The sequence below is a fragment of the Saimiri boliviensis genome, chromosome 5, assembly GCF_048565385.1.
Source record: "Saimiri boliviensis isolate mSaiBol1 chromosome 5, mSaiBol1.pri, whole genome shotgun sequence".
Classification (NCBI taxonomy): Eukaryota; Metazoa; Chordata; class Mammalia; order Primates; family Cebidae; genus Saimiri; species Saimiri boliviensis.
In genome coordinates, this window is record NC_133453.1 from 462,077 (window position 1) to 474,504 (window position 12,428).

Below are 12,428 nucleotides of genomic sequence, written 5' to 3' on the forward strand. Positions count from 1 at the left end.
TGTGCCCACCTCGTGGATTCACGCTGTGGAAAGCATTCCTTCACTGCTATTCCAGTAGAGGTCGCACAGGAGCCACAGCGCCATGCTCAGCTAGGAGGCTTCACCTCAGAGCTCTGCCAGGTTGCTGTGTGAGCAAGATTTTCATCTACATTATCTTTATCTTTAAAAAAAAATTTTTTTTGTTGTTTTGTTTTGTTTTTTCTAAAGGAAACGCCCAGGCTGGAGTGCAGTGGTGTCATCTCAGCTCATTGCACCCTCTGCCTCCTGGGTTCAAGCCATTCCCTGCCTCTGCCTCCCGAGTAGCTGGGACTACAGGTACCCGCCACCACACCAGGCTAACTTTTGTATTTTTAGTAGAGATGGGGTTTCACCATCTTGGCCAGGCTGGTCTTGAACTCCTAATCTCGTGAGCCACCATGCCTGTTTTTTTGTTTGTTTGTTTTTTGACAAAGCCTTACACTGTCACCCAGGCTGGAGTGCAGCAGTGCTATTACGGCTCACTGCAGCCTCCACCTCCTCGGCTCAAGCAGTTGTCCCATATCAGCTTCCCAAGTAGCTGGGACTACATGCGTGCACCAACACTCCCAGCTAATTTTTGTGTTTTTAGTAGAGATGGGATCTCACTGTGTTGCTCAGAGTGGTCTCAAACTCCTGGCCTCAAGTGATCCACCCGCCTCAGCTTCCCGAAGTGCCGTGGTTATAGGTGTGAGCACTGTGCCTGGCCAGTTTTTCCTTTGAATATGTGTGATGTTTGGGATGACTGTTTCTCTGTAGTGTGAGGTAGCAGTCCCATTCTCCCTGCTTCCCCATACAGACGTCCTGTGGGCCTTGTGAGGCACTGCGGCCCCTCTGACTGCTGCTTCGGGCATTTCCCCTCCTTGGCTGTCAGGATTGATGCTGCTGGCCATGGCCTTGGACACATGGGTCCAGAGGCACCTGGGTTTTCCTCCTCGCTCTGGAGGAGTGGGCTGGAGCCTCTTGAAGAGGGCAAGGCTTGCATTGGGGAAGTGAGGCCTTCCCTTAGCTGCTCTGTGGCATCTGGGGAATCAGGCGGGCTGGGAACAGACATGTGAGTGTCTTTATTCTTTGTATGAGTGTTGGTGGGCATGGCCCAGACTGCCAACCCCACAGAGGGTGGCGATACCTTTGTGAGCTGCGTACGGAGCCTGTGAGCTGCCGAGGGTCCCTGGCCAGCTTGTCGCTCACGTCTGGTGACTGAGCAAATGGTGGCAGACCCCAGGGGGAGAACTGAGCATGTTGGAAGAGGCTTGTGTGACTCTTTCGGGGAGGGCCTGAGGGGTCCCCAGGCCCCCCCTGAGCTGCACCTTTCCTGTGCCGTCTGTCTGTGCTTCATGACTGCGGGGCCGAATGCAGTCCGGGCAGCACATGCCTTGCAGCAACCCTGAGGAGAGGCAGGTCCAGGCCCAGGCCCCGTTTCATAGTAAGGCTCAGAGAGGCCTCCTCCCCTTCCTGCCTCATGTGGGTGGCTCTGGGACTAGTTTTGCAGCCTGGGCTGCCGCAGGCAACCTGGGAGCCTGAGCATCTCTTCACATCAGTCACATCATTGCTGGGTCTTCCTCCAGCAAGGTGCCTATCCAGGTCTGGTGACCATTTTCCACTGTGCCTTTTCTGGCTGACCTGTCAGAGTTCTTCATGTGATGTGAATAAAGCTCTAGTTAAATGTGTTGCAAATAGCTTTTTCGGTCTGTGATTGTCTTTTGACTTTCACAAACTGTTTTTGAAGAACAGAGGTTCTTGATTTTATGTGGTTCGGTTTGCCAGCCTCTTCCTTTATGGATTCTGTTTTTTGCTGTTTTTTTTTTTTTTTTTTGAGAAGTCTCGCTCTGTCGCCCAGACTGGATTGCAGTGGTGCGTCTCAGCTCACTGCAACCTCCGCCTCCCGGGTCCCGGTTCAATCAGTTCTGCCTCAGCCTCCCAAGTAGCTGGGATTACAGGCATGAGCCACCATGCCCAGCTAATTTTTGTGTTTTTTAGTAGAGACAGGGTTACACCATGTTGGCCCCTCTGGTCTTGAACTCCTGACTTCGTGATCCGCCCACTTCAGCCTCCCAAAGTGCTGGGATTACAGTTGTGAGCCACTGCGCCCGGCCAGATTCTGTTTTTAACGTGTCTTAGTTAAGCGGTCTTTCCTTACTAACAGGCCAAGATATGTATTCTAAGTGTTTCTGGATGCGTCACAGTTCAAACTAAAAATCTTTCCTTTAGGTGATTAATCCACCTGGGGTTGATTCTGTGTACGATGTGAGGCGGTGTCCCTCTCTTTGTTCTCAGATGAGGACCAGCTGCCCCGCACCCTGCCAGACGGGCCTGGCCCACTGTGCACCCACGCACCGCCGCCGAGCCCCTGAGCACCCTTCATCACTCTCTCTCTGGTTCCAGGTAGTCTCTTCTTCAATCCCTGTGCCAATACCACCCTATATCTTCATTATCATGGCCTCTACTTTTTAAAAATCACTTCTATTGAGGTATACTTCCCATGGAATAAATCCATACACTTCAAGTGTTCAGTCTGATGCATTTGGACAAGCATATATAGTCTTATAACACTGCCCCAGTCAAGACTGAGAACAGTTCCGGCGCCCCACAAAGTGCCTGTACTTGGCAGGCGGCCCCTGCTGCCCTCTCGCAGTCCCTGCCGGATTCCGCCACTGCAGACAGAGCAGTTGAGCGTGTCCTAGCACTGATCATCAGCAGAGCCGCAGCTCAGGCACTGTCACTGCCACAGTCTCGACACTCACGCGTGCTGCTGCGTGTGCTGCGCCTGCTTGTCGCTGTGTGCTGGTCCGCCGGTGAGGGCGTCAGCTTTGTTTATCCTGTCAATGGATGTTTATTTGATTTGTTTCCAGTTCCGGGCTATTATGAATAACGCTGTAAGCGTCATAAGCATTCTTAGTCCTGACTGTGTGGACACATGTTTCTGTCTCTCTCGGGTGCATACCTGTGATTGGAACTGCTGGGTTCTGTGGAAGCACCAGTCTCTTCCAGAGTGGCTGTCCCACTTGACACCCCTGCAAGGTTGTCCCACAGCCTGCGGAGGGTTGGCCTTTGAGTTTTATCCTGGCCACTGTGAGGTGGTATTTCATTGTGATGCTCATTTGCACTCCCTGCTGAGTAACAGTACTGCTGATCTTTTTGCTGCACATATTTGCCACCTGTGTTCCTTGTTTTGTGACATGAACGTTCAGATCTTTTGCTCCTTTGAGTGTTGTTTGTGTTATTCCTGAGCTGTAAGAGTCTGTTGTGTATTCTGGGTGTAAGTCCTTTATCAGGTGCACATGACAACACCATATTCCTCTCCTGTCCCTTACCTTTCTATTTCCTAGACAGTTCCTTTTGAAGAACCAAACTTTTTTTTTTTTTTTTTGAGATAGAGTTTCTCTCTTGTTTCTCAGGCTGGATTGCAGTGGCACAATCTCGGCTCGCTGCAACCTCTACCTCCCAGGTTCAAGCGATTTCCTGCCTCAGCCTCCCAAGTAGCTGGGATTACAGGTACCTGCCACCATGAATGGCTGATTTTTTGTATTTTTAGTAGAGACAGGGTTTCACCATGTTGGCCAGTCTGGTCTCGAACTCCTGACATGAGGTGATCCACCTGCTTCAGCCTCCTAAAGTGCTGGGATTACAGGTGTGAGCCACCATGCCCAGTCTAGAACCAAACGTTTTAATTTTGACCATTTTTTCTTCTCTAGTTAGTGCTTTCTGTCCTGTCTTAGAATTTTTCACTTAGCCCAGGTTGCAGAGATTTTCACCTGCATTTTCTTTAAAAAGTTTTATAGTTTTCCTTTTCCTTTAAGGTATATGCTATTTGGAATTACCATTTCTATATGGTGTGAGGTAGTAGTCATGTTTTTTTCCATTTTCCCTCATACAGATCATCTCATTTTCCAGCACCGTTTGTTGAAAAGAGAACCCTTAATTGGTTGAAGTATGTGGTGCTTTTGTCGAAAATTGACGCAGTTTGTGTGTGTGGCTCTTCCCCAGGACTCCCTTCTGTCACACTCGTCTCTGTTTCCATCTCTGTAACTGTCACCATGCTGTCCTGATTATAGTAAACTAGGCGATAGACGTTACCCAACTTTTCTTCTTATTTTTCTAAAATGTTTTTGATATCCTAGGACCCTTTGCATTTCCATATGAATTTCAGAATCAGCTTGTCAGTTTCTAGAAAAATTATCATTGGAATTACTTGATTTTCTCCATTAATTTGGGGAAAAGGGCCATCTTAGGCTAAGTGAGTCCTCCAGCCCAGTGCCATGGTAAAGTGCTCTGTTTGTTTCGATCAGTCTCATCCCACATTTTCTTGTAGTTTTCAACGTATTGGTTTTCCACACATTTTGTTAAATTTATTGCTAAGTATTTTGTGGTTTTGGATGTTGTTATAAATTATTTTTTAATTTTCCAATTTGTTCCAAGTATATGGAAGTACGATGGCCATTGTATATTGATCTCGTATCATGTGACTTTATTAAATTCATGCATTTCTGCAGTTTCTTTTTTCTTTTCTCTGCCTTTCCTTCCCTCCCCTCTGCCCCCTCCCTCCCCTTCTTCCCTTCCCTCCCTCCCTCCCTCCCTTCCTTCTTCCTTTCCTTTCTTTCAATAAAGACAGGGTCTTGCTATGTCACCCAGGCTGGAGAACAGTGGCGATTCTCTAGTGATTTTTCTTGTTCTGAGACGGAGTTTTGCTCCTGTTGCTGAGGCTGGAGTGCAGTGGCGCCATCTCGGCTCACCGCACCCTCCGCCTCCCGGGTTCAGGCAATTCTGCTGCCGCAGCCTCCTGAGTAGCTGGGACTACAGGCACGCGCCACCACGCCCGGCTCATTGTGTAGTGATTTTTTTTTCTTTCAACAGGGTTATTTAGGGATATGTTACTTATTTTCCAATTATTTGAGAATTTTTAAAATAGATTCTATTCCTAAGGATTTCTAATTCAATTTTATAAGGCCTATACTCTCTAATATTTTATTCTGTTAAAAAATGTTTGAGACTTAGTTTATGCCCTAGTATATGTCCTCACTTCATGAATACTTCATGTACACTTAACGAGTGTAGCATTCAGTAGTTACAAACGTCCCCTCCGCCAGCTGGAAACCCTGGGATGCCAGTGTCATGGCTCAGTCCAACTCCAAAGGCCTCAGAACCAGGGAGGCCGATGGTGTCACTCTCGGTCCCAGGCTGAAGGCCTCAGAGCCCTGATGAGAGAGGACGTACTGGTGACATCCCGGAGTCCAGAGATCGGGGGCCTGGAGCTGTTCCAGGCAGGGGAGGGGAGTGACTCTCAGCTTCAGCAAACAGATGGACGTACCCACCTGGTCTTTCGGTTTTCTCTGGGACCCTGGCCTGTTGGATGCTGCCCACCCTCATTGAGGGCAGATTCTCCTCACCCGGTCAGTCACCTCTGGAAACACCCTCGCAGACACACCCACAGTAATCCTTTGCTGGTTTCTAGGTATTCTTTAATCTAGTCAGTTTGACACCTAAAATCAACCATTACACCATTACACCCACCCCCACCCCTGGTTGCTTTCAAGTTTCTATTCTTGCCTTTGAGTATCAGCCAAAGTTTTGCTATGACATACCTAGAATTTGTGGCTTTATATATTTTGTTAGGCTCAGAAAATTGTCCATGATCTGTCCAAACATTGCTCGTGTTCCATCTTCTTTCCTTTCTTCTTCTGGGACTCTGATTACACGTGTGTTCAGTCTTCTGCCATTTACAGTGTGTCCTTTACACTTTGATCCATATTTTCCATTCTGCTGTAACCCTCAATCTGGTTATTTCCTACTGATCATTTTCCAGTTTACTAATCGTTTCTTCATCTGTGCCTAGTCTGCTGTTCATCTTACTATTGGGGCCTTCATTTGAGTTATGTTTTAGAGTTAAAGAATTTCTATTTTAATCCTTTTGATAAATTCTGATCATCTGCTGAACTCCTCCATGTTGTCTTCTGATAACACCAGTATTGGCATCTCCTGTCAGGGTTGGGGAGGCGCCAAATCCTGCTTTTTCTTTTCATCTTATGTCCTAGGAAGCCAAGGAGTTTTTCTTGGATTCTAGACATTATGAAAAATGGGGCCAGGTGCAGTGGCTCACACCTGTAATCCCAGCACTTTGGGAGGCTGAGTTGGGCAGATCATGAGGCCAAGAGGTAGAGACTATCCTGGCCAACATAGTAAAATCCTGTCTCTACTAAAAATACAACAACAACAAAATTAGCTGGCTGTGGTGACGTGCACCTGTAGTCCCAGCTACTCAGGAGGCTGAGAATTGCTGGAGCCCAGGAGGCGGGGGTTGCGGTGGGCCGAGAGTGCGCCATCATGGCACATTCCATCCTGGAAGACAGAGGGAGACTCCAGCTCAAAAAAAAAAAAAAGAAAAAGAAAAAAATTGTACAGATGACTCGAGGCTTCATTTGATGTTATCCTCACCGAGGAGCATTCTGTGCTTCTGCCTATTGGTCGAGATGGACAGAGACAGGGCTGTTTCGAAAACGGACTACCCAGCTCAGTCCTGGTTAACCCTTAATCCTTGGATGGGGCCCTTCAGGGATCCCACCCAAAGCTGGGTGCTTCCCTGGGCTTCGTCTTTTTTTCTTTTTTCTTTTTCTTTTTTTTTTTGGAGACAGTCTTTCTCTGTTGCTAGGCTGGACTGCAGTGGCGTGATCTTGACTCACTGCAACTTCTGTCTCCTGGGTTCAAGCAATTCCCTCCCCTAAGCCTCCCGAGTAGCTGGGACTACAGGCGCACGCCACCATGCCCGGCTAATTTTTTTGTATTTTAGTAGAGATGGACTTTCACCATGTTGGCCAGGATGGTCTCGATCTCCTGACCTCGTGATACGCCCTGGGATTACAGGCATGAGCCACGCAGCCGGCCGGGCCTCTCCTTCTTGACGGACACTGAATTCCCCTTTTGTCCCTCTGGCTCCATGAGTTCGAGAGGGCCCCCCTCAGCTTCTCAGCCTCTTAGCTGACACATCCCTCTCGGCCTCTGCTGCTTGAACCCCTTGACTTCTGGGCAGCACAGACATTAGGGCCAGTTGCTCCAAATTGTGTCTCACCCCTGTACTTCCTTCTCCCTGGGGCACTGGTCCTCATTACGTTGGTGGCTCTCTGACACTTTTAAATAAACTTATTAAAATCTGGGTTGTTATCTGCAAGAGAGTTAGTTACACAGTAGTCCCCCATGGCCAGAAGCAGAACTCCGTTTCATCCGCTTCTGGCCACCCCGCCTGACCTCCCACACATCTGGGACAATAGAGAGGGTTGTCTTTTGACAGTGGTCACACTCTGCCGGCAAACGGTCCAGGCACATGGGGCTGACTCATTCGGGCCTTAGTTGCTATAGGCTTGGATTCTTGCTGGAAACAGCCGCTATAATTTATTCTGATGAATTACGGTTCCAAAGATGGTGTTTCTGAGCTTTCCAAGAACACACTGGACGTCAGTGAAAATTGGAGGCGATGGAGAAGGGGGAAGCATTGGAAGCTCGGCATTTGTCTGATTGAGTATATAATTTGCAGTGACCCAAAAAAGGTGACTTCTCCCATCCAAGTACTCACCAGGCGCGACCCTCCTTAGCTTCCGAGGCCGAACGAGATCAGGCACCTTCAGGGTGGTATGCCTGTCGACAAAAAAGGTGACATCTAAATAAACTGAGATGAGACCAGTCCCCATGTCCACTTGGTGGTCTTCTGGAGGCAGCTGAGGGGCACCTGGTTCGCGATGTGCCCAGGGCCCTCCCCTGGCGCGGACACTGCCTGGCTCACAGCCTGTGGCGAGCGTGTGACATGAAGTGGGCAGACGGGCTTCTGTTGAGTCTTTTGAAGATAAAACTAAGATGTTATGTTTTATTCTCCTGCTCAGATTACCCGGAAGTTCAGGCTGAATTCTGAAGGCAAACTTGAACAGACAGTCTCCATGGCAACCACTACACAGCCAATGACTCAGCATCTTCACGTCACCTACAAGAAGGTGACCCCGTAACCTAGAGCTTCTGCAGCCCTCAGGAGGGCCTGGCTACCGCGTCTCAACGGTTCGGCTCCTCGGCAGACGGTCCCTGCAGCAGAAGTGGGTGTGGCCGTGAGCCTCTCCAGGCTCAGGAGTGTTGTCCGGAAGGTCCTGTACTGGCATAGAAAAACCAAATAAAAGGCCTTTATTTTTATGGCTGAGGATTTTGAATATTATCACTTGTGTAGGCTGTACATTTTTTTATCTGATGATGTTTGTTTTCCAAAGTCTTCCCTAAGAAATGAAGAAGGGGGCCTGGCACGGTGGCTCACGCCTGCAATCCCAGCACTTTGGGAGGCCAAGGCAGGCGAATTATCTCAGGTCAGGAGTTCGAGACCAGCCTGGCTAACATGATGAAACCCCGTCTCTACTAAAAATAAAAAAAAAATAGCCGGGCCCGGCGACTCACGCCTATAATCCCAGCACTTTGGGAGGCCTGGGTGGGTGGATCATGAGGTCAAAAGATCGAGACCATCCTGGTCAACATGGTGAAACTCCGTCTCTACTAAAAAAAAAAAAAAAAAAAAAAAAAATACAAAAAATCAGCTGGGCATGGTGGCGCGTGCCTGTAGTCCCAGCTACTCGGGAGGCTGAGGCAGGAGAATTGCCTGAAACCAGGAGGCGGAGGTTGCAGTGAGCCGAGTTCGCGCCATTGCACTCCAGCCTGGGGAACAAGAGCGAAACTCTGTCTCAAAAAAATAGCCTGGTGTGGTGGCAGGTACCTGTAAGCTCAGCTACTCGGGAGGTTGAGGCAGGAGAATCCCCTGAACCCGGGAGGTGGAGGTTGCGGTGAGGGTAGGGTAGGTTGGGTTGCCCTGAAGTACATTCATACTAGAAAGGCAGCATAAACAATTCTTTCCCTTTAATGTTCAATTTTTGGAGTAAAAATGTCCTGGCACCCTCAGCAGTGCCCAAAGGACTGAGAGTTCCCTATGCCACTGCACTGACCCCTTCCCGCGTTCCTCCTCATGTTATGAACTTAATACTTTGATGTATACAGTCTGTTCTCAGTATCCACAGGGGTGCGTCACAGGATCCACACAGATACCAAGATCAGATGCCCAAGGCCGTCGTATCAATGGCATGGGATCTGCCGGCAACCTACGCACGTCCTCACGTGGACCCTGTCATCTCTAGGCTGCTTCAAATGCCTGATACAATGGAAATGCACTGTAAACAGTTGCTGTACCGTATTTTTTTGTGTGTTTTTATTGTGGGCTTTGGGAGTATTTTTTATACACGGCGGAATCCATGATATATATATATTTTTTGAGAGGGAGTTTCGCTCTTGTTACCCAGGCTGGAGTGCAATGGCGTGATCTCGGCTCACCGCAACCTCCGCCTCCTGGGTTCAAGCAATTCTCCTGCCTCAGCCTCCCGAGTAGCTGGGATTACAGGCACGCGCCACCATGCCCAGCTGATTTTTGTATTTTTAGTAGAGACGGGGTTTCACCATGTTGGCCAGAATGGTCTTGATCTCTTGACCTCGTGATTCACCCGCCTTGGCCTCCCAAAGTAGAATCCATGATATTTCAGTCAAGTGCTATCTTTGTCTCTGGCAAACAGGAGATGCTCAGATTATCTCAAAGTTGGCCAGAGGAGCCCCTCCATCCAGTGGGCTTTGACGGCCGCCTTGCTCTGGGCCACAACTGCCTCTGACTTTTCCTGCCTAGAACCTCTAACTACACATTCCTCCAGAGCCCTGGTTCTCACTAGTGGGGAGTGGGAATTAGAGGCCACAGACTGAGCACTGACTGTTACCACGGCTGGGCCGCTCCACTTCCCAGCCTCTTAGTGCATAAAACCAGGAAATCGTTTTAAAATTTATTTTCTCAGCCAGGTGCAGTGGCACACACTCATAAGCCCAGCGCTTTCTGAGGTGGGCAGATCATGAGGTCAGGAGTTCGAGTCTGGCCAACATGGTGAAACCCCATCTCTACAAAAAATACAAAAAATTAGCCAGGTGTGGTGGTGTGCGCCTGTAATTCCAGCTACTCGGGAGGCTGAGGCAGGAGAATTGTTTGAACCCAGGAGATGGAGGTTGCAGTGAGCCCAGATCACATCATCGCATTTCAGCCTGGGCAATGGAGATTCTGTCTCAAAAAATACAGATATAGATCTCTATAACGTAACTGGTTTATTTTCTCTGAATCATGTGAGGTTACATTATAGAGATCACGACCCTTCACCCCTAACTATTTTAACATGGGAAATACACCTTTTTTTTTTTTGAAAAATATGAATTCATACTCTTTTTCCATTCAAATTGTAAGATTATAAGGGTTTTTAAATATTCTTTGATTTTACCTCTTAAGCTGGAAATCTTATTTCATTCCAACATTAACATTATTTGCTTTATTCTACATATAAATATATATAATCATCTCAAAATAAGCCTGGGCAACAGGGTAGAACCCCACCTCTAACAAAGAAGGTATTGTTCACAGTGACTACTGGTCAGAGTGCTTTTCCTGCGGCTTTTTAGACTTTTCCCTGTGAAGACACAAAGTTAAACTATGATGTAACTGGAATAATTACTCTGTGTGCTTCTGTCACCAGCTTGATACACAGCCCGTTTAATTTCTAGAAATTGTTATAATTTGTTTCGTGATTGCAAATCATTTTACTGGCTTTATTGTCAGAACTGTAAGCTGGGCGCATCTGCTGGACCCAGGCCTCAGGCACAGCTGCCCCGTGCTCCAGTCAGCTCGCCGGGGTTGTCTCAGTGGTCGGCTAATCAGACGTCAGAGCCGGCCCCAGTGCCTCCACTGGGACTGCAGAATGCTCGTCTTCGAAGGGCATTTCCAAGTCCTTGTGGATTCTGGCCGTCGTATTGTCAGGATGCGTTTCTGGGAGTGGGACTGGCTCATCTGGCCTATCTGGGTGTTGTCCCTGTCCCCCAGGGGCCAGGCGTTCCGTATCGCCACAGCACCGCAGGGGGTGTGTACCCCCTCGACAGCCAAATGTGGTGTCAAATTTGGATTTGGGTCAAGCTAGTAGGAGAGAAATGGAGTCTTGGGGTGTTTTGGTTTGCGTTTCTTTTTTTTTTTTTTTTAATTATTTTCTTGATTTTCCAAGCTCATGGGCTCTTTTCAATAAGGTATATATTAAGCCTAATAGGTCTCATTTCATTTATAATTTTTGAGGTAAAATGTACAAAAAACAACATTTTTATCAGTCCTATAGATGGTTAAAAAAATTTCACCATTGGGCTGGGCGCGGTGGCTCACGCCTGTAATCCCAGCACTTTGGGAGGCCGAGGCGGGTGGATCACGAGGTCAAGAGATCAAGACCATCCTGGTCAACATGGTGAAACCCCGTCTCTACTAAAAATACAATAATTAGCTGGGCATGGTGGCGCGTGCCTGTAATCCCAGCTACTCGGGAGGCTGAGGCAGGAGAATTGCCTGAACCCAGGAGGCGGAGGTTGCGGTGAGCCGAGATCGCGCCATTGCACTCCAGCCTGGGTAACAAGAGCGAAACTCCACCTCAAAAAAAAAAAAAAAAAAATTCTGGTTTTTGTATAAGGATTACATTAAATTTACTTTATGAGGATTAAATTACTGTTGTAGAATTGTCTTGCTCATGAGTGTTTTCTTATCCAGGAACATGGTATTTCTTTTTGAGACGGAGTCGCCCTCTGTCGCCCAGGCTGGAGTTCAGTGGTGCGATCTCGGCTCACCGCAGCCTCCGCCTCCTGGGTTCAAGCAATTCTCCTGCCTCAGCCTCCTGAGTAGCTGGGATTACAGGCGCCTGCCACCATGCCCAGCTAATTTTTGTACTTTTAGTACAGACAGCGTTTCACCATGTTGGCCAGGCTGTTCCCAAACTCCTGACCTCAGGTGATCCACTTGCGTTGGCCTCCCAAAGTGCTGGGATTACAGGTGTGAACCACCGCACCCAGCCCTCCGTCTGAATTCGTCTTCTGTTGCTGTGACTGAATACCACAGTGGGTAAGTTGTAAAGAAAATTTTATTTCTTGCAGTTCTGGAGGCAGGGAGTCCAAGGTAGGGTGTTGCCTCTGGTGAGGACCGCGCTGCTGGTGGGAACTCTGCAGTGTCGAGGTGGTGCCGGGCGTCTTGTGAGGGGCTCGTGAGAGACCGCTGGTGACAACTGCTCCACTCCCTGACAGCCCATTAGTCCGTGAATGGATTAGTCTCATGAGACCCAGCCACCTCCTCAGAATCTCATCCCAACACTGCTGCACTGGAGTCCAGGGTTCCAATGCATGAACTTTTGGGGGATGCGTTTTAACTGGTATTGAAGTCTACTTCGGTGTCTTTATGGTATATTTGGAGTTTTTCTCATTTAGGATTTCACATTTCTTTTATGTGGAGGGATTTTTATCTTGTTGCTATTAAAAATGGGTCATCTCTTCCATTCTGTCTTTTAACTGAAAGT

General features: G+C 48.2%; 1 protein-coding gene across 2 annotated transcripts in view; it reads left to right on the plus strand.

The window, feature by feature from the left end:
• THAP4 (THAP domain containing 4) overlaps positions 1-8,203 on the plus strand; it is a 50,776-nt gene extending 42,573 nt beyond the window's left edge. For both annotated transcript variants that reach the window (XM_039470045.2, XM_010347295.2), the window contains one exon: positions 7,884-8,203. In XM_039470045.2, coding sequence (XP_039325979.1) covers positions 7,884-8,003 — 120 coding nt within the window. In that variant the 3' untranslated portion in view covers positions 8,004-8,203. The remainder of the gene's footprint in view (positions 1-7,883) is intronic.
• The last annotated feature ends 4,225 nt before the right edge of the window (positions 8,204-12,428 follow it).